The sequence below is a fragment of the Leiobunum rupestre genome, chromosome 6, assembly GCF_980474605.1.
Source record: "Leiobunum rupestre chromosome 6, qqLeiRupe1.1.hap1, whole genome shotgun sequence".
NCBI classification, from domain to species: domain Eukaryota; kingdom Metazoa; phylum Arthropoda; class Arachnida; order Opiliones; family Sclerosomatidae; genus Leiobunum; species Leiobunum rupestre.
In genome coordinates this window covers 48084627-48105678 of record NC_143389.1, presented here as the reverse complement: position 1 = coordinate 48105678, position 21052 = coordinate 48084627, and the positions used below count along the sequence as shown (strand labels likewise).

Here is a 21052-nt window from a genome sequence, read left to right as displayed (position 1 = left end):
TAATTAAACCCTAGAACGCGGTTTTTTTATATTTTGAAACGTGGTTTTTACCTCTCCGAGGGGACAAAGTCCCCTAGGAGGGGTTATACAACCACCGTGTCTCTCTGTGGGTCTGTGGGTCTGTGGGTCTGTCTGTCAGGCCTGCGAACTCGTTCGCATTTTCGGTGCAAGTGTAATCACTGCGTTCGCAGTTTCTCGAAGGGTTGGCAAAACCACCGTGTGACGGTGAGCGTTAACGGATTCATTTGCGGTTTGGTTTGGATGGTGTTTTTTCGCTCACCGTCGTGACGGTTTGGTGTATTACGTTTTTGTAATGTTTATGCGTAGGTTGTGATTGTTGAATTTGTTGGTTTGTGTTCTGATGGTTGTGCATGTTGAGTCTGTTGTGTTTATATGGGCGTTTTCTCTTCTGCTTCTTCTTAATGACTTTGGAACGGACCGAGTGCTGAGTGTAATGCTACCTCTCAACGTCCAATGGCAGGGTTTCCACCAGTTGTACACGGTAAGTCTAACTCGCTGTTGTAACTACTTAATTTATAATATTCTGAATAAATTAAACTCGATTGTTTCGTCTCAATTATTTAAATTAAAATTAAAATTTTTACCGGGCAGGGTTTGAACCGAGAATACGTTTTTCGTAAATAACTCTGAATTGCGGAGATATCTTTGGGGGTCGTGTCGAGAAATTAATACCACTAGGGACAATGCTTCCGAGGAGAGGTATATTTTGGCTTGCCAACTTGTTTATTAAAAGTTGGGCAGTGATTCAAAACTGTGTTATTAAATCTTGTAAGAGTAATCACTCAATCAAAAATATATCTTTTCACGGGTTAGTGTTAGCTAGGAGCAACAAACACAAGGAGAACACAGCTAGCCTTTAAACACACTAACGAAGGGTTGTGTACGAATTTCATTGGACGAGCGTCACGAGCCTTTACGCTGAACGTTTTACGGGCGGGGGGAAGACAATTTCCGAATTTTCCCCTTCCGACGGCAGCAGGCGCTAAAGCGTCTAGCCAATGAAAAACGTACACAAGAAAATCCACGACTTTTGACGGGTTGCGTTCTCCTTGTGTGGGGTGTTGTGTTTGTTGCTCCTAGGTGTTAGCAATTTTAAACAAAACAACTTACTCAAAACTGTATTAGCGTAGCAGGCCTAGGCCTAACGGAAAGTTTTGACGGATTTACGATGGACGCCGTAAAATCCGGCTTCTTAATCATATTAACTGTTCACATTTAAGAAATAGTATGCCATATACGTTATAAGAAAGGCTAAATATTTACCTAAGATACATACTCTTTCTTGTGTGTTCGGAGTTAGAGAGCGCGGTTTTGGAGTTACCTTGATTTGTACAACTGGTACAAAACAGCGTCTGGCGAAATTGAGTTCATTTAGAATTTGATATACTTATCAAGCTGAAACGTTGGGATAATGTGTCTAAAGAATTTTTCCATGGGCCTAAAAATAACTTTCCTTATTTTTAAAATACGTTCGTAGTTGCCGTATCCCATCCTGGCTAGTTTACTTCCTACAACTTTCAACTAATTTGATGCATTCTACATTTGTTTGACTTCAAGAATGCATTTGGTTATCTAAGAATATGGGTGGATAGTTTAAGCTCCTCTTCGTTATTATGTGACAAAAATTAGTCTTTCCCATTTTCATCACAATCATAATACATTTCTATATAAAAAAAGCAGACAAACTTTTGTTGTGGTATCGCTAATTCAATTTTCCCATGTATGCCTCATTCTTGTTGACGCACTTATACTACTCAAAAACCAACCAACCAATTAATTGTTCTAAAACAAGTCGTATATGTTTGAAAAAACGTAAAAAAAACCCTATTTACCCAAAATTAGGTCAAATATTAATTATCTGGCCCTATTTTAACATTACATAATTAATTAAATATATTTACTAGCTGGGTAAGCCTGTCCGAACTCTAAATAGTTGGGTGAATCGTATAATTCTTATAAGGTTGTAAGATAAATTATCTTAAATTATACATGATAAATAACTTTTATTCCTTTATTAATAATGAAAAGTTCTACATAACATAAGCAAAAGTATACCTATTATTTTCAGAGCTGACCCGAAATACTACAAAATATTGAAAACGAGCTGTAAGTTACACATAGTACTTGGTATAAACCAATTCACTAGCTAGGTAACTTCTATTTCCTTGCATAACAAAGAGATTACAAAGGGGGCAAGCCAGAATTAGCCACTAAAAGTATTTAGAAACCGATATCTAAGCCTAAACCGTCCTAACTTTATGGATGATAACAGGGTAACAGCCACAAATACCACCAACTCACTTATTTAAATAAAAAGTAGTAACATTAAAAATGTATTTAGAAGAAAATATATCATCCTATAAAGTATCCGTAAATTAATAGTTTGCTCTGATAAGTAGTTACTTGTTATGTAATGAATCAATAACGCTTTTCATAATTATTTATTTGCGTTCCTATACTATATATAAAGAAGGCCTAAACACTTTTCCAGATAATTGTTTTTCCTATCAAAATATAGTAGATGGCGATGCTATCAATTTTCTCTCATTTTTTTTTATTTCAAATATTTAAAGAATAGATTTTTTTGCGATTTAGATTCAATAGATGGCGGTAAACTCTCAATGAATAAATAAAATTTCCGAGATTTTGTGTCTATATATAAATTTACTCGCGTAAAGTTAGTAGTTGAAAATTTACGATCGTATCAGTATCAATTTTTTCCTTAATGACTTATTGGTAACTATCAATTATATATTTTTTTGCATTCTACATATAATTTTTTCTCTCATATCAATTTTTTTACAGATAAAAAGCTATAAATCATATCCCCAATAAAAATATTTTTTTTTGTAATCCTATCAAATCAAACTCATCAATGAAATATGTTATAATCTAGCCTATCAAATCAATCATACCAATGCAATGTTATTTATTAACCGAATCAATACTATTATTTTTAAAATTTTATCAAATAAAATAATATACAGCGAAATAATTAAATAATTTTTTCAAAACAATCAATTTTAATTCCTCGTTTACGAAATAATGATAATCACAAATGCTTTGTTTAGTAGATATATATCACAATAGGCTCAATAGCTTTCACATGGAGTTTGACATTGTACCGCCCCAGCCTCTTCCAGTTAATAAAACGATAATTATGAGGTAAATCAGGTAATAAGTAAAAATGCGATGCAAACATTCTATAAATCAAAAACAAATCCAAAACTAAAACTTTCGATAGAACTTTCGAAACGTCCCATTCGCCTTTAACCGTCACGTGATAATACCCCCTCAGTGTTGACTCACCTCACGGCCTTTTCACGTTTGCAGCGAGACATAAAGAAATCCGTGTAACCCTCCCCTCTCTTCCTTCATCCCCCCACTTTGAGGAGGGAGGAAACGGTTTGAAGTTAAAAAAAAAACAGTCACATGGTTCACATCATCATCATCCTTAATATATGCCCTTTTCTCGCCTTTTCTGCATGCTTCAACTCTTTTTAAAATTAAATTAAATCTTTCAAATCAAACTATCAAAAATCGTCAAATAAATTTTATAGAAGATAATTTTAAAATTTTTATAGTACAGGAATAAATTTTTCTATAAAAACTTTAGCTTTTCATATCGTAACTATCAAATTTTGAAATTTTTACTAAGAGATGGCGTGAAAAACATATTTCAAAATTTCAATATTTATCCCAAAAACGCAGGTCGCATCATTTTTTTTCGTAATTTTTTAAACTAGGATAAGTACTCCTTTCAAGTGAAAATCTATATATTTTGGATAAATTTTCGTCAAATCTATCAAAAAACTAAAGCCATTACCGAGATTTCAACTCAATAAATCATTTAGAAGTGTAAAATCGATGATAGATCACTATCAAAAATGATATGTTGATAGTATTAAATTTGATTCCCTATCATATCAAGTACCAAAACAATCAAAAGATATGATAGTGCCCAACTTTGGCCCGGACTGGCCAGGGCGGCTGGTCGGCGATCGCCGAAGGCCCCCGGCTTCCCAAATTGCATATAATAATTTTTTCGTACAGGTCCTTTAGACGCGTTAATTAATTAATGTGCGCGTAGAATCTAGTACACTTTAAACGTTATTTGTTGTCCTATAAATAATCATTTAGATTTGTTTTCATGCCCCCCCCCCCCCCCCCCGCCTGGTTAGGGGGCCCATATTCAGTCTCTAGCCGAGGGCAATATAGGAAACGTATATAAAGGTCTAGATAAAATATTTCCAAGGGAGTGAATACGGAGGTGACAGCTAGCAGAAACGCGTAATTTCTGCAGACTATCCTTATATGGCGCTATCTATCGGTAAGAAAGCTCGTGCTATCGTCGCGAGAGCCATTGTCTCCTGCTTAAAAATTATACTAAAAGTCACCAACAGATGGTGTCTAAAGACGACGGCCTGCGGAAAGGTCAAGCACTTAGCACTAAAATGCTAAGAGAGCTAGGTGTCAATTCAGTATTTTATGTTAGGCTTAGACGCCCCGAAATTTATCTAGACCTTAATATACATTTGTTATATCTATGGCCTAAACATTTAAGAAAATGAACTTCAAGGTACGACAGAGATGGCGATACTTTCGTTATCCGCCAAACAAAAAACACGCTCAAGCCTTCAGCTTCTAATCGGCGCGCAGCTTCCCGCCATTCGAATGAACGTTCTAGTTATGTCTCCGATTTCTATGGCTACGACCATGGACACTAAACCTACAAAATTGTTAGTGTCCATACTACGACCATTGAGTTGGGGGTGGGGTTCATTTGTCCAACTGGTCATTTCTTCAACTACATATGGCACTGAAATTGTGGAGTTGGAGTTATGGTTCTCTGACTCTACTCAAAACCCCAACTGCTAACAATTCTACGGCAGAGGTAAAACTCCTAGGGGTTTCCAAGAGGAATTACATTTTGGGCACCATTTTTGGGCGGTAGTTTTGAAATATGTTGTGGCCGATGTGAACTAGTTAATCAAAAGATTTATGTCAAATGATTTAGGAAATTATCCCGTAAGTTACTATAAATTTAAATGGCAATAAAACTTGATGGGTGGAAGCTGAAGTGTATAATATATCCGGCAGATAAGAACAGATGGTGGGAAAAGTTATATGTTATCCCCCTATAGTGCGTTTTGTAGAAGTTTAAAAGAAAACAAGATAAAATTCCCGATGAAAATATGATTTTTTGCATGTTATAAAAGTTGCTGTATCTACACACCTTGACGACGTTTACCTCGCATAGTTTTTGCATTGTATTCTACACAAATTTATCCACGAGATAATTTTAAATTACTTGCATTCACTTGCACTCTTTTACAAAAAAGCCATTTGAAAATTCCACATTTTGATGAAATTTGAAGCTTTATATTCAATTTTCAGCGGTTGTATTTATTAAAGACTTACCAAACTTTCAAGTAACGTCTATGACCACCCATAACATAAATTGCGCTAAAAAATCCCGAAAAGAAAACGTTTGGCCTCCTGGTGTCACTTAGAAAAAAAGATCAATGTTTTCAGATTCTACGCACAAAATCACATAAGAATATATAATGTTATATTACATTTTATCGGTATTTAATTTTGGCCGCAAAAAGTCGATTTTAAAACACTGTGCACCTGAATTAAAGGCTTTAAAAGTCGCTCGATGACTTAGGCCTAAGGTGGTGCACGAAATTGAAAAATATAAATATTTTTCCATCTTTTCATTCTTGTAGGGTCTAGGGGCGACAAAATATAATTTTTCTTAAGGGAATTAAACTTATTGGCAATTTTCACTCGCCCCGGGCGCATTTTTTGCTAGCTGCTATGGTCTTGGTAGATGTTCGTATTTACGAGAGGAATTTTATACCTAGTACTGGATATTAACCTGTTTGGCGTGTGATATTTACACATTTTTAAGAGTAACGGTTGCCGAAGCCCAAAATTGCCTTGTGTGTTTCCCAAATGGCTACCAGGATAGGATATAAATTGATTTGAGATAAGAATAGCATATCTAGGATCAATTCAAAACTCAAAATTTTAAAGTGGCACTAACTACTTTCTGCCTAAGGTAAGCTATCTATTTACTCTGGTTGAGATGACATAGATGCAGTGTAGCTTGGGATGAATGCTGCAGCTCAATCAGAGTAAATAGATAGGTTTTGAGGCTGGCCTAGGGTTTCTTACTAAACTTCTAAACCGTCCAAGCAGATTCCCAACATTAATTTTCATTTATAAATAGAAATTTTAACAATTATGTGCCCTTGTTTATTATAAAAAGTAGAATATCTTTGATTCAAAAAAATATTTTTGCACTCTCCAAACACTATACATTTAATACATTAAAATTACAATTTTATAGCTATTACATTAGAAATTTGAAATCTATTCAGCTTTTTCTTTCCAAACATATCCCGATCCTGGGGTTATTAGATTAATAGATTTAATTGGTGACCTAAAAATAAACCATATTACATGGAGGCTTAAAGAATTGATTAACTGACATACTCTTTTCCTGCGGTTAAAACAGTCTGTGATCTAGGACTTAGGATTACTTCATTGGGTTTGCTTTCTCTTCTTCCATCTCTAGTGAAATAGTAATTACTGGCTAGTTTGTGAGATGGTCCATCTGGCAAAATGGGGGGCGGTGGTGATCTAAAATAAAATTGGAATTATTTCAACATACTTCAGTTTCAGATCATGGAAAAGATTGGTAAAATTACCGTGTTGCGACTTCATCCTGAAATCTCAGCGCCTTATTTAGGTTTCTCTGAAACAATTAGCCAAGGGTTAAATCTTAAAGAAGTCCTTAATCAATTCAATTTAAATAAACGTACTACGGAATAAATTAAAGTGAATCTTTAAAAAAAATTATTTTTAACAATAAACTAATACTCACGCCAAGTAAAAACTTCCTAATCGCAGAAATTATTGGACCAACATCACGGTGGCTTACTTTGGCCATTTTTAATTTCCAGTACTGCCATCTCTTCAAAATGTGAAGGCCTCGATGTCACATGCACCAGCCAAAACTGCCATTTTTAAATAGTAAAATCAAAGCGGCAAAAAAGACCCAACGACATGCTGTCACCATGGAGCTTCTATGCTGTCACCATGGAGCTTCTATGCTGTCACATGGTTAGTAAATTTTATCGCTAGCGAAACGGGTATAGGCGGCGCCACAGTCGCTACCCCCGCAGCTTGGTTTTCTGCGTACTTTGTTGATCAAAACAAACGATTAATATGGCGGATTGTAGGCGCAGAGGTGGCATAAATTGCCTTTTTGTAGTAATACTGCCTTTAAAAATATTACAATTCAAGTAAATGGTGAGAAAAGAACGTTGGAGTTATCGTTTCACAATTTTCCGAAATGCAAAAATCTTTTTAATGTGTGGTTAACTAATATAAAATCAGGGAAGATGCCTAGTTAGTGGGCACAGATTTGCAGCGCCCATTTTAAAGATAAAGACTTTTTAGAAAGAAATGGTGAGACACAAATTTTACTTGTTATTACTGATTTTAAAGTTAATATTATTAAATATATATCATAAGAACTGTCATTTAGATGAAGAGAATTCAAGAGACGCATGAAATGCAGTGCCATTCCAAGCAATAATTTACCATGTAGACTTATTACAAATCCAATGTAACTAAATAAAAAGAGAGGACCCTACGTTTTGTGAATCGTTTTAAAGGTGATCTGTTTTATTATATACTGCAAAATAAGGAAATGCTAATGAATTAAATTAATTTTAGGTCAAGCCGTTCGATTGTCATTATTGCTGGAAAATATTACATTGAGGCCCACAAAATTATGCGTTAAAAGGGCATATTTTTCTATTTTGTATTGAACCCCAATTTTCGTATCTTTGCCACCCTGATGGTTCGGTATGAGTTTTCCAGTTGATTAATAACATTTCGAGCTATTGCCGCAGATCCCAATATGATTAAAAATAATACAGTAAATTCAAATGGTTTTTATTTTTAATACTTATTTGCATATCTTAACATTTTATTCACTTCTATTGTAATTTCTAATTAAGTGGTTTCTTCAATGAATTTAATTGCTTTTAACTTTGAATTAATTCTATAATACATTTGTTTTTGCCTTTTTAGTTAACATGGCTTTGAGTAGAAAATTCATAACATAAATAGTTCAGTTCATTTGTTATCTACAAATACTAATTGGCCAAAATTTAAAATAGGAACTAATTTAACAATTTAATTATAACTTTTCTTTAACTAAAATCTAAAATCTAAAATTATATATTTGGACAACGTTTTTCTTCAAATATTGTCAGTCTCTCTTAATATCAATTAAAAATAGCAATTGAGAGAATAGACAAAAAAATGAAAAGGCCTAGCTGAATTTTTCCATAGTAGCCTCTACAATCGTTAGCCAGTAGATTCCTTCCTTTCCAACTTAGTTATTTTGTGCCACTGCCTCTTCAATTGATATTATCTTCGCTACAAATGGACTCTCCACAAATATTTCATTCCGACTAAAAGCTAGAAATAAATTTTTGAGACTAACTAAGTGACCAAATAAGAGTACATACCTTTTTGAGCCAGCCAAATTTAACCCTCGCAACTCTAACCATTTTATTACCGTACAATACCGAAGGCACAGTTAGTTCTTTTCCTTCATTTTACCCCACTTCTAAAGTCAGAAAGTTGGGATAGACCAGCAATTTACTGCATGTTTGCAAAAGCCGGAATTTCTAGAATAATAAGTAAAACAGGTTACATTAAAGAATTGGGTTTTAATAAAAAATATATTTACCCACTATTGCATGAACAATGGACACTTTAAATGTTGTGTTTTCCATCACCAACTTCAAATTTTAACTTTTGTTTTAAGCATCCGCACACCTTATTCTATGGATCCAGAGTAGACTACTCTCCAATATACTTAAAAATTTCAAGCATGGAGCGATTCACTAATATACCAAATAAAATTATTTAAAATACATTATTCATTATACAAAATGCTGAAGCTACTAGTCTATGAAATTAGAACAATCTGGGCTTGTTCTAATGTGAAGATAATAATAAATTTCCTACATACCTTTAAAACTTTCAAACTGATCCCGTGTATGAATTCTCCAAGGCCTACTCGAATATTTATACTTATATTTACGAATTCAATACCTATTAACAGTTCAAAATTAAATAAATGTCGTATATACACCTTTGTTAATACAAAACATTCGAACACGCTTTAAAAAATATGCTAAAATCGTTAGTAAAATGTTTTAATTGATGTTATAAAACGCGCATTTTCGCATAACGCCATTACCCGTATCACCCAAATATAGTTCTAGGCAGTGTGACTAGGTGGCGCAGCTGTAGTTTTCGGTGGCGAATAAAAGGTTGCCTCGATACGCTGTGGTTGCTAAGGCTAAGGTTGGTAACTTCGTTCCTAACGAACATCGTGATGTCACTGAGATGAGATCCTATTGAAAATCAATGGGATCTCATCTGGGTGACGTCAGCAACAGACGAATTTTGGAGGCAATCCAAAAATTCTTTCAAACCGTTTCTATATCGAGACCCCGTTGCCCTGGATCCACACGGAAGGGCCTATTTTACACGGCATAATGATAATAAAAAAAATACCAGTTCAGACAGCGTTGCCAGATTGTGTAAAATTTCTCATATGATGGCATGTTTTCCGTTGGAGGCGGGGCTAAAAAGCGGTTAGGGAATTCTCGGGGAATTTACTATCCAGCAATGGAAATTTCGACTTCCGAACATTGGTAGCACCGTAACACAGTTACTTTAGAACAAAATGGCGAATCGAACTGTGAAAGATGCAAAATCTATTCGAGGTACAAATCCTCAATATCTTGTAGAAAAAATTATAAGAGCGAGAATTTATGACTCTAGATTTTGGAAGGAAGAATGTTTCGCACTTACAGGTATATGAAAAAATGAATACCATAAATTATAATTTTTGTTTTATAAGTATTTTCCTTGGTGTGTTTCATAGCGGAGTTGTTGGTAGACAAGGCCATGCAGTTAAAATATATTGGTGGTGTTTATGGAGGGAATATAAAACCAACTCCTTTCCTTTGTTTGGTTTTGAAAATGCTTCAAATTCAACCAGAAAAGGATATTATAGTTGAATTCATAAGACAAGAAGATTTCAAGTATGAAAAACAACTAATTGAAAATATATGTTAGAGTCTAATAAGTTAACCGTATACAGATACGTAAGGGCATTAGGTGCTGCTTATATGCGTTTGACAGGCACATCATTAGATTGCTATAAATATTTGGAACCATTGTACAATGACTACCGGAAACTAAGAAGGATGAATCGCCAAGCTGGTGAAGTGGAAGCAAAAAGTGAAAAATTAAAACTTAATTAGTTCAAATATCTGGCAATCTATTTATAATAGTTTTAATTTAGGTTATGAAGTGGTTCACATGGATGAATTCATAGATGAATTACTAAAATCTGAAAGAGTATTTGATGTTATATTACCAAGAATTCAGGCAGGTATAACTTATATACAAGTTAAAATTACACCAACTTAAAACCAGTTTCTTCATTTGAAGAAAAGGCAAGTTTTAGAAGAGTTAAATCAATTGGAACCTAGAGTAAGCGCTTTAGAAGATGATTTAGATGAAGTGGATTCAGATGCCGAAGATGAAAAAGTTGAAGAGGTTTGCTAAAACAAATTGCTACAGTAGCGAGTGCGCAGCTATGTAACTAATATATAATATTTTTAGGAGAAAGAGAAAAAAGAAAAAGATAAAAGGAATGATGAAAGAAAAAGGCATTCCCCTGCGAGTCACAGTGCAAGGAGGAGAAGTCGTTCTCCAGAAAAGAAAAGAATGTTTTCTCCCAGTACTAAAAGGAGATCAAAGTCAAGATCTAGATCTAGAGATCGTCATCGTTCGAGACGCAGTCGCTCTAGGGATAGAGATAAGGAAAGAAGAGACCGAAAACGAATGCATTCTCATTCAAAAACTCCTCCTGGTTTGGTGTTTTTGCAAACTATTTTCCTTTTTTAAACCTAATTACTAAAATTGGATTATTTTACAGTCCATCGAAGGAAACACAAATCTAATAAAAGCAGCCATAAAGGAAAATCGCGTAATTCAAAAGATGATTATGCTGAAGAAAATGCTGTTCGCAAAAGTTTGGGTTTAGCTCCATTGAGACCATGAGTTATTTGGGTGATAGACAATTTTATAACACAATCAATCATCATCATCATAAGGATCAATAAAAACGTATATACAATATCAGTGTATTAAGTTTATAAGAGAATTCTATGATGTAAGCAACTTTTAAAATATTACAAACAAAAATATTTCATTTCGCCACTTGTTGTAAAATTACTGGATCTCCACTATCCAATTGCTTTAATAACCGAAATAAGGCAGCTGCTTCTCTTATTCTACTAAATTCTATACAAAAGGCTTGAACTTCAATGAAAAGGTCCTGAAATAAAGTGCAAGAAGCATGTGTAAGTCAAAATTTGCAATACCTTGGGAAAAAGATATATTCACCTGAACATTGATTATTTTATTCCTAATGAGAGATTGTAGGAAGACACAGACTAGCCGCACTAAACGATTTTGCATATAGCGATCCTTTATAGTCTCACAAGTGGTGATGCAGTTCGTAATATACAAATGTACAAATTCAGTGGGTAGGTCAACTGCCTATTTAAATTAAATCAATGACCTATTAGAATGTACTCTTGAAGTGGTAAAAGAAATAACCATACATACAGTTGTGAGTCTGTTTACAACTTCCATTGAATGAAGGGACATTTCCATATTCACCAAAACTGAAAAATATCTATATACAAGAATAACATTCAGATGATTATAGACACTTAATTCCAATGAAAATGTTACTCTGTGATTTGGCTTGATTGCATAAGCTTTAGCAAAACTTCTATGGCTATTAAAGGATTATTTTCAACTAAATCTGGAAGCTTTAACATGAACAGAATGATAACTCAATTCATTTACAAAGAAAATTGATTAAGTAGAGTAGCATACTTTGGCAGGAGTTAAACCAATGTGGTATACAAGTTTAGGATCTTGTTGAAGTTCTGACAGCAGTTGTTGCTGTTGTTGCAAAGTTAATGAGCCTTTAAATGCCATAGCCATTAGTCTCTTGGCTTCCATTCCAACAATATTATTCACACACATTGATAGATCCCAGGAAATTTTATGTTCAGCTGGTTCTGTCGGAACCATCCAAGCTAGCTATATAACAAACTCCAGAAAATTTGAAACTTATCACAAAAAACCATGACACCAAAAATACCTCATCTTCACATATATGTAGGGGCGGTGCTAAACGAACAGCTTCTGGTCTAAAGAACTGTTCTACTGGCGGCTTTTTGCCAGTTATTAAATCCTGGGCAGTTTTTTGAATCATATCCTTATCAATTTTCCTAAATAAATAAAATATTTGGTTTTTTGTGTAAATTCTTGAAAATACATTTTATTTCAGGATATAGAAGTTGTTTTATGTAAACAGTATATACTACTCACCCATCAGCAAGTCTCAAGTCAGGATCTGGTATGACAACAGGCATTCCAGCTTTGCTTATCTGAGTCATTTCAGATTGGCGCTCTGCAATGGTTACTTGCAAACCACTAACATCTGAAGACTGCAAGTTAGTAGCATCCAAGGAAATGACTTGTTTTAATGTTTTTTTAAAAAGCTTAAAAATACTGTATTTTGTAAAAAAAACCATTGCATAATTAGTTTAAAATAAATGCTTTACATCTTTGGATGGTGCTGAAATCATCTGGGAAATAAAATATTTTTCAGCACTAGTAAATTTGGGAAGTGCGCCAGCAAATTCAAGTTTTTTCCCAGTTCCTTTCATGATATCATCAGGGGGATGCTAATATTAGGAATTTTTTTAAAGTGTACTATATTTACTGTAAAAATTTAATGATGAACACTAACCAGAGCGTGTACAAAAATAGACGCAAAAGGATTTAATGTAACAGATTCATTTTTATACATTTCATATAAAAGAAAAACAGCAGCTAATCTTTGAGCTGAGGTTGGAAGCAAATCCGCTTGTTGCAACAGCATAACCTGGACACGATATTCACAATAAATTATTAATAGCCATTATCAAAAGAATTTATTTACCAAAGCACATCCTATTCTAAAGTGGTCTTGCTTGCTAAAACTATGGTGCAAGGCGACTGCTACGGCATCGAATGTCTGATTCTCTAATCCCTCTTCTTGTACAAGACTTGAAATAACGAAACCAATAATAAAAAAGTTCGAATTGAGATTTGGGAACAAAGCAACAAAGGCTTAGTTGAATAGTTTTGAAAATCACTTTACTTTAATAAACATGCGAGTTCTTTAACTGATAATGCCATTATGAACACGCTACATTAAATATCAATTGCTGATTTACGCAAACGTATAGTAAATGAAGGACAAAGTAAATAGGGTTTATGACTTTTATATCCCGTTTTCGTATACGATTTGATAGCCTAGAAACCACAGGCGATTGTGCAGACGACAGCTGCAATTTCAGCAAAAATTGGGGTGCAAAACAGTGTGAGAAATAAGGCACTATCACAGGCCAATCGCCAGTTTAAAAATTAGCTGGGCCAGTTTAAAAATTAAATGCTTGGGGTCTTAGTGGCCCTGGTGACCACTTAATTAATTCGAAGTTTTTTCCCTTGAAGATTTTAGTTCATTAAAAAAATATTATATTAATCCCTCAAATTGTTTGGTCTTTGCTTCTAGCACATATTGTCAAGAATAGATAATTTGGCGTACTCCTGCAATCCCAAGCGTCTGGGAGGCAGAGTTTGTGGATGGCCGTGTGAGGACGACCACCAATCCCCCAACGTATCGGCCCTTAAGGGGTCAGGGTGTGCAATAACTGGTGGCTTTACCGGGGAGTCGGGGTCCGGCTCTTGTGACCCATAAGGGCGGTGGCACACTGGGAGATGTTAGCTCTGATCAAATGGTCCTATCTCCACCTCCGACTTCGGTCAGGTAGGGGCTGGATACTGGGCTTCGGCTCAGGCTAACGGAGAGGGTCCAGGCAACCTGGCTACCTCGGCGGATTGGGTAGCCTGCTGTGGGGCGGCGGGCCTCCGTATGAGGGCACGGCGGACCGGTTTCCCGGCCTTTTGGGGTCCCACCGGGATCTCCGGTGCCAGCTGTGCCGGGTTACTTGGACTCCTGTGTGCCCGTCGTTCTCCTTTAGGAGCTCTCTCCAAAGGGCTTGTCTCTCTACCTCCGTAGGTGGGGTGCCAGCTGGAGTTGCTATAGCATCCGCTCTCTATCCCACAGCTGTGCGTGAAGTGGGGGCTGGTCGAACCATTGCTGCGCCTTTTGTCGGGATGAGTGGCTTGCGTCGAGGGTGCGACCATCAGTAGTGGGGTTCTGCTACCCATGCTGGATTTGTCACCTGTCCGGGCTTGTGGCATTCTGATGAGACTACCGGTGTAGTAGGCTTTTTAATTCGCTTGGAGCACCGGTATATAAATTTCTGACCACATGTCCCCACGTTTCCCCCCGTTGGCGTGGGATATCTCGCTCTGGACGAGCGGACTGAATTGTCCCACACGTTACAATCCCGAATAAAAAAATAGATATTTTGACCATAAATTATGAAAGCCTGATTTTGAAGGTTAAAAATGGAATTTTTTTAATTAAATTACCTAGGCTCTACTGGCCACAGGACCAGTTTAAAAAAATCCTTATTTCTCAACTTGGTGCGAAATCTTCCAAGAGGTGAGTCAATACTAGGTGGTTTCTTTACGCCTGTTCTCGGAGTAAAAGTGTACTCTTTTTAACTAAAACCTTTTATCGCCTGTTCCGAGGATGAGAATTACTACGCCCCATTAAATATTAACTTGTTCTGGAGTATTAGGAGGTGCAGTTGTTGTAATAGATGGCGCTGGTTTGGTTAGTCATCACAGGTGGCGTTGTAAGTGAATGCAAACAAGCCCGGAAAACGGCTTCGAGCTTAGAAAAGATAGCGCCATCTACTATATTGCCTGTCAACGTAATGTGTGAAGAAAAAGCAGACAACAATATGAATGTTCTTTAACTGAAACGTTCATCCTTTATATCGAGATAATTTTGAATGAGCAGGCAGCTTTTACACATTCGATTCAAAACTCAGTCGGTAGGCGACGATACTTCTGACCAAAGTTTAAACTTTAAAATGAACATGGAGTATTGGGATTTTAATGTATAATCAAGCCAAACTGTGGCGATATCAGCATCTATGGTACGAACATCGTCGGAGCAATAAAGCACTAAAGCCATTATCGATCAATATTCAGACGTTTTTAATAGGATTGGAAAACTCCCAATAAAGTATCAAATTCGATTGAAACCTAATGCCATGCCTTTTGTCTCTGTAGCTCATAAACTACCATACGCATAGAACAGCCAGTTTATGACGAACTACAAAAAATGCTAAAGCACGGGATTATCACACCAGTCGAATGCCCGTCTGAATGGGTGCACCCGATGGTGGTTCAAAGAAAATCAGATAGGGGAATACGCATCTGCCTGGATCCTCGTAAATTAAATCCAGCAATATAAAGACCACATTTCCCGATGCCGACTGCACGACATATTTTCTCCAAACTCCACGGAAGCACAGTACCGAGCGCACAGTACCCCCGCCAGGAATTTTTAACACACAGGCCCGGTCTGATTTAAAGACCCCCCCCCCCCCCCTATCTATATATTTTAATTTTGAAATGTCCGATTTTAAAGAATTTTCTTAACTATAGTTAAAATTTTAAAATTATGACACTAATATGTTAATTTAAAGGTTTTCTTAGGAAAGATAAAATTTTCTGCCCTCGCAATTTAATCAAAGAATAATACTCTTCGATTAGAGCTTTTACCAAATTCGTCAACCACTAAATTTGGGTTTTCTTTCAAACAATTCGACAAATCCCGATTAATGGACAACGTAGCCAGATTTTAAAGTCTAAATTACCCCATAGTTGTTCAAAGACGTGTTTCTATTCTTTTCAGGGAACTGAAACTTCTTTCTGAGATATTGTTTGCGACAGGAATGCATTGAACAACCTTGTAGTACTTCCATGGGCATTAAATCGAGCATTAAATAGTGGAAGCAGTCGCTTACGCTGTTAAATTTTTTGGGGATAATTAGATTTCTTGCAATTTTAATTTGACATTTTAAGGAATCAAGGTCGAAATGAAACCTATCGTATATGTGTTACAATGTGTTAGGATATCGATTTCGTATAGGAAGTTCTCAGAGTTAGGGTCAGACGCCATGATACCATTATATAGACCAGAGTTTTCTAATAGCCGGATTTTCATTTCAGAAATAAATTTGTCTATTAATTCGAAATAGGTGGACCTCATCTGGTCTATTAGGGTTTTTGCTTCAGTTTCCCTGGTCCCCGTTGTAATTGTTACCACACTATGTTTTAATCTCCTGTTAGGGATAATTTTACGTTTACGTAAAGCTAATGGTTCGCTGTTGCGACGCTTAATTTTTTTAATCCTTACTTTATTACAATAATTTTTAATTATCCTATATTCTTAAAGTTACCATTCATTTCTTAAAACATCTGGCAGCACTTTATTTCGCTCTTCGTAAAATTTCCTAGCATCTTATCTTTTCGTTTTCACACACGTGGAAAGCATTCTCGTTATCCATTAGCTATTTTACTTTAAGCCCCTTTATATTTTCTATCCCCGTACGGGTGTCCAAGCCCTGATGTTTATCATTAGTGTATTATTTTTACAAAAGGTGTTTTCTCGTTCGCGAAAGTTTTTATTACCCCAACATTTGTTACAATGGCTCTCCTCTACACAGTGTTTTGCGCGCGTTAACATCTTGTCCCATTGTGCGCCATCGAACCCCTCTCTCTCTATTCTTCGATATCCGCTCTTCTCGACATTGATCGGAAACGTAAAGTGTAAAGACTACTCTCTCTTCTTCCGAAAGTGCCGCGGGTTCAAAAAGTGGTACCACACGCGGACACGTGTCACCAATTTCCACAACCGACTTTCAAATATACTTCGACTAATCACCTTTCAAAGAAACGCCTCTCTCAAGCTTCCTTTAACCTTTCACCTTCGCCAATCATTGACCTACAAATTGACATCTTCGAAATTTGATTTAATCACGTGACCTCCCTGTACAGTAAACCGAGGAGTTGGCGATTTTTCAAGAGAGTCCCGCTGAACCAGGGAACCTGAGAACCTCAGGGTAGCTGAGTAGAAGGAAGAGTCCGGAGACAGTTAGTCCCGGGATAAAGCGAGAAGTTAGGAATTAGACTAAAGAGTTCAGGCCCAGTATTAGGCAGAGTTTAATTTAACAAGTAAAGAAGTTATCCAATGGAGTAGGACCAAAGGCCCAACTACGGAAGTACCCATCCAAAGACTCGAGCAGACATCTCAAGTGTGAGCCAACAGACTAACCGCAAAATTGGTGAGCCAAAGTCGAGAACGGTTTCCATTTAATATTACAAAGAGAGAGAGAGAGAGAGCCCGCGTTGTTCCCCCTCGTGATTCCGCGAAACGAACGTAATTTGCATGTTGTTTTTATTTTAGTGTGGTGTATACATTTATTTAAAGTGTGGATATTTGTATTTTAGTGTAGTTGTCAATATTGGTTTATATTATATTACTTGGACACCCGATCATTTGTTTATTTATTTCTTTAACGTGTAATCATACCCCTAGATATTCTTATACCCGGAATAACGTACAACCAAAACGAGAATCCTTCTTGCTTTTGCTGACGCTAGGGACACCCTAGAGCCGAAATTAAATATATAATGGTTAATTACACTTATAGTAGAAGTGTCTGAAATTAGCGTCGCACTGTTACGGTCAGGTACTGCAATAACAGCCGATTTCGCGTTTTTAGTAGCTTCTTCCCAAATAGAATCAAAGCGTTCAGAGTTTCTACAATCTTCTAAGGTCTTGACAGTAAGTTGGCCAATGGCAACGGCTTCCGTAAAAATAACTTTGGAACTTTGTAAATATTCCGACAGGGAATTTGTTACGCCTAATACTTCATCTAATGCAACGACTAATATTAAGTTGTTAAAGTTATGTAATTGGGATATATACCCACGGCACTCAGCAGCCTTGTCGGGTTTTCCGTTTTCAACCAGATTCTCTAAAGTTAAAACTACGGAATCGAGTCTATTTCTAAAATAGTTAATCCCTTTTTTTGCTCCACCATCGAGTGTCGCAGCTTTGTAGCATTTTCAGTATGTCGTACCCTAGATCTTTTTGAGAGTTTTCAAAATATTCACTTCTAATAACCAAATTGCTTTGAAAGTTGTAAATTGCTTGAACCAAACCAAGTAATTCCCTAACTGTCGATATTTTGGAGCAACAGTCAACTAAAACTAAATTTAAGCGGTGGGCGTAGCAATGAACGTACGGACAATGGCCACCTACTGCTTCTTCTACTTCAACCCTTACTCCTTTTACGTGGTGGTTATCACCTTCCGGTAATTTTTTACCCATTAAAGTAGTTAGGGGCTCATTAAACATTTCATTCAGTATATTAGGCAGTTTTTATCATTGGGTATCAGGTCAAAAGGGAGATGTGTTCCCCATTCTCAACTTGACAGTTTTGTGTCGATAACAATTTTCCGGCTTTCCAAAACAAATACAGCAGATAATTATGATGATCTATAATAAGATTATTTTATAATACAATTGCTCCCAGAGTCACATTTTAAATATATAAAAACGAAAAGATCTTTCTTTCTTCTTTTCGTTTTGATATTAAATAAAAATAATGATAAACGAATTCTTACCTGTGTAGCAAAATCTAATCTATGGGGTGTCTTCAATTCGGGCCTTGGTCATTCCCATTTGTAGCTCAATAAACGCGGTTTCAGGTAAATGTTTGATTGGTAGTGCCAAAAATCCTTTTTTTATATTCAATTCATAGTATTGGGTCAATCGCGATACATTATTTTCAGGGGGACATCGGTTTCGATATTGTTTACACCTTGTTTAATCATGTTAGCTCGAAGAAACTCCGCCGCCATTTTTTCACTATTTTCGCCTTCGAACGCGTTAACGAGAGCTCGTCTAGCTCTCGTTGAAAAACAAAACTTTTTGTCTCGTTCAAATGTCTCTGGAACGCGTTTTTGAAAAAGTTTCGTTAATTAACAAGACACGCCCCCTTTTTCGTTAGTTAACGAGAATTTTTCGTCTCTGGAACGGGCCCTAAATCGCGTCGAAAAACGTAATTTTTAAGAACCAATGAGATTGCAGTATTATTTGATTTTATTAAAGCGGAGGAGTATACCGGGGGCCCCAACGGGTGGAATTGGAGAAACGCTAAAAATTATCTCGATAAATAAATACATTCTTGGTAAAAACGTTTCATTTTTCGTTTATAAAAAAAAATTTTATTGTTTATTTCGTCTTTGGTTTTTGATATTTTATGTTTGGTTCTGTAGGAGTCCAGCGATATCCGGAATCTAATAGGAAAACGTCTCTTACTGCTTTTCCCATAGATATAAGAAATGTATATAAAGGTCTAGATAAATTTCGGGGCGTCTAAGCCTAACATAAAATACGGATTTGACACCTAGCAGACACCGAGGAAGGCACGTGACCAAGAGCGCGAGCTCTCTTAGCATTTTAGTACTAAGTGCTTGACCTTTCCGCCGGCCGTAGTGTTTAGACACCATCTGTTGGTGACTTTTAGTATAATTTTTAAGCAGGAGACAATGGCTCTCGCGACGATAGCACGAGCTTTCTTACCGATAGATAGCGCCTTATAAGGATAGCCTGCATAAATTACGCGTTTCTGCTAGCTGTCAACTCCGTATTCACTCCCTTTGAAATATTTTATCTAGACCTTTATATACGTTTCCTATATCTATGGCTTTTCCCCTTTTTTTCTGTCAGATTGACGGTGGTCAAGGTTCGTTGAGAAAAATGGACGGTGGTCTTAGAGTACAGTAGGGTACTCGATGCGGCGAAAAATAATTTTAGAGTAAACTAAATCCAAATAAGTTTAAAATTGTCTTTACACAATAGAAACGAAATAGAAAATCACGTTTTCAATGAGAATTACCTTAACATAATTTAAAATATCGAAAAAAAAACTACTTTTAGAGGGAACCTTGCAGCGCAGCGCGCGTAAAAGGCGAGAGAGTAGAAACCGTCCGAAGCCTGGGTCTAATAGTATCGCTAGATAGCATGTGTGTAAGGCGACTTTCGATAGAGAACCTGTCAGTGCACGTAAAGTATGTGTAAGAGGGGAGGGGATTGAAAGGCTTTTTTATGCATTTGCGGGAGAGAGGGAGATGAGAAGAATGAAAGGCGGTTTTTTATGCATTTTTTATTTAATTCTGTCCAAAATGAAATTCATGGTTTCCACAACTTCAATTTCAATGACTCTACTGCCTAATTTTACAACTATTTCCCCAGGCATTAAAGTAACTGGAATGAAATTGGCCATTTCGTTGAATTCATCGTCGCTGTCGAACGCTGGGTCATCCAAAAGGTGTCTCCTTTGGAAATAATGAATTATTTGTAGATCGTTACATTTGTAAATAAGTTTTTTAATTATTTATTTTAGTTAGTTCTTCATATATTTTAATTAGGTATTTAATTAGTTCTTTATATATTTTAATTAGGTATTTAATTAGTTTTTAGGTAATTAACTACTAATTTTAAATTGTTTATTTACATTATTTAAATTTAAATTTAATTATAATACGTACTTTGCTGGTGGAGCGGCTGCTTTTTTGTTAGGGGTTGTTTGTGGCGATTGAGTAGCGAATGTAGGATTTGTTTTGGCAGCAACGTTTTGGGGTGAGGCACGATTTGTTTTTGCTCCAACGGTTTTAACAATACGGTTTTAACAGGCGTTACTCATTAAACGTTGGATGGCATAATCTTCGATCCAGGTTTCAATTTTGAGCGCCTTTTGAAGGTTAATAGTAAACCCGGGCTACCAACCAAAAAAAAAAGAACTAGAGAGATTAGAGCTTTTGTAACTTTGGCGATGTATAAAATATGTTTGCT

At 36.1% G+C, this 21052-nt stretch overlaps 3 protein-coding genes and 2 long non-coding RNA genes across 6 annotated transcripts; 2 read left to right on the top strand and 3 right to left on the bottom strand.

The window, feature by feature from the left end:
• Window positions 1–6320: 6320 nt before the first annotated feature.
• LOC149941284 (NADH dehydrogenase [ubiquinone] 1 alpha subcomplex subunit 7-like) lies at window positions 6321–7030 on the bottom strand. Its single transcript, XM_090178575.1, has 4 exons — window positions 6917–7030; window positions 6741–6787; window positions 6526–6672; window positions 6321–6472 (listed from the first exon to the last, which is right to left on the bottom strand). Exons 1-4 carry the CDS (start codon window positions 6980–6982, stop codon window positions 6403–6405), a joined length of 330 nt encoding a protein of 109 aa, XP_090034701.1. The 5' UTR covers window positions 6983–7030; the 3' UTR covers window positions 6321–6402.
• Window positions 7031–7268: 238 nt separating this feature from the next.
• Window positions 7269–7885, top strand: LOC149941283 (uncharacterized). Its single transcript, XR_016481426.1, has 3 exons — window positions 7269–7503; window positions 7583–7712; window positions 7774–7885. It is a non-coding gene; the product is annotated as an uncharacterized LOC149941283 (long non-coding RNA).
• A 134-nt stretch (window positions 7886–8019) lies between these two features.
• Window positions 8020–9385, bottom strand: LOC149941282 (uncharacterized). Of its 2 annotated transcripts, XR_016481312.1 has the most exons (4): window positions 9317–9385; window positions 9086–9168; window positions 8801–8957; window positions 8020–8738 (listed from the first exon to the last, which is right to left on the bottom strand). It is a non-coding gene; the product is annotated as an uncharacterized LOC149941282 (long non-coding RNA). The 2 variants fall into 2 exon arrangements; XR_016481311.1 differs by having other exon boundaries at window positions 9086–9379.
• Window positions 9386–9774: 389 nt separating this feature from the next.
• Window positions 9775–11355, top strand: Prp38 (pre-mRNA processing factor 38). Its single transcript, XM_090177733.1, has 7 exons — window positions 9775–9938; window positions 10010–10169; window positions 10229–10368; window positions 10433–10518; window positions 10582–10689; window positions 10756–11005; window positions 11072–11355. The coding sequence occupies exons 1-7, from the start codon at window positions 9809–9811 to the stop codon at window positions 11194–11196; spliced, it is 999 nt and encodes a 332-aa protein (XP_090033859.1). The 5' UTR covers window positions 9775–9808; the 3' UTR covers window positions 11197–11355.
• Window positions 11212–13541, bottom strand: Not11 (CCR4-NOT transcription complex subunit 11). Its single transcript, XM_090177731.1, has 11 exons — window positions 13361–13541; window positions 13160–13265; window positions 12968–13102; window positions 12780–12902; window positions 12544–12716; window positions 12314–12443; window positions 12043–12252; window positions 11896–11975; window positions 11767–11836; window positions 11542–11697; window positions 11212–11473 (listed from the first exon to the last, which is right to left on the bottom strand). The coding sequence occupies exons 1-11, from the start codon at window positions 13396–13398 to the stop codon at window positions 11345–11347; spliced, it is 1350 nt and encodes a 449-aa protein (XP_090033857.1). The 5' UTR covers window positions 13399–13541; the 3' UTR covers window positions 11212–11344.
• Between the last annotated feature and the right edge of the window lie 7511 nt (window positions 13542–21052).

Bases quoted from the DNA above. Each gene is read 5' to 3' on its own strand.
- LOC149941284 (XM_090178575.1), bottom strand. From the start codon at position 6,982: ATGGCCAAAGTAAGCCACCGTGATGTTGGTCCAATAATTTCTGCGATT. The intron at 6,673-6,740 runs GTAATTTTACCA...ATTTTATTTTAG, and splicing joins CAGGATGAAGTCGCAACACG to ATCACCACCGCCCCCCATTT. The intron at 6,473-6,525 runs GTATGTCAGTTA...GTTTATTTTTAG, and splicing joins GTTTTAACCGCAGGAAAAGA to GTCACCAATTAAATCTATTA.
- Prp38 (XM_090177733.1), top strand. From the start codon at position 9,809: ATGGCGAATCGAACTGTGAAAGATGCAAAATCTATTCGAGGTACAAAT. The intron at 9,939-10,009 runs GTATATGAAAAA...TGTGTTTCATAG, and splicing joins AGAATGTTTCGCACTTACAG to CGGAGTTGTTGGTAGACAAG. The intron at 10,519-10,581 runs GCAGGTATAACT...CTTCATTTGAAG, and splicing joins TTATATTACCAAGAATTCAG to AAAAGGCAAGTTTTAGAAGA.
- Not11 (XM_090177731.1), bottom strand. From the start codon at position 13,398: ATGGCATTATCAGTTAAAGAACTCGCATGTTTATTAAA. The intron at 13,103-13,159 runs GTAAATAAATTC...TATCGTGTCCAG, and splicing joins TTAGAATAGGATGTGCTTTG to GTTATGCTGTTGCAACAAGC. The intron at 11,837-11,895 runs GTAACATTTTCA...TCTTGTATATAG, and splicing joins CAATCAAGCCAAATCACAGA to ATATTTTTCAGTTTTGGTGA.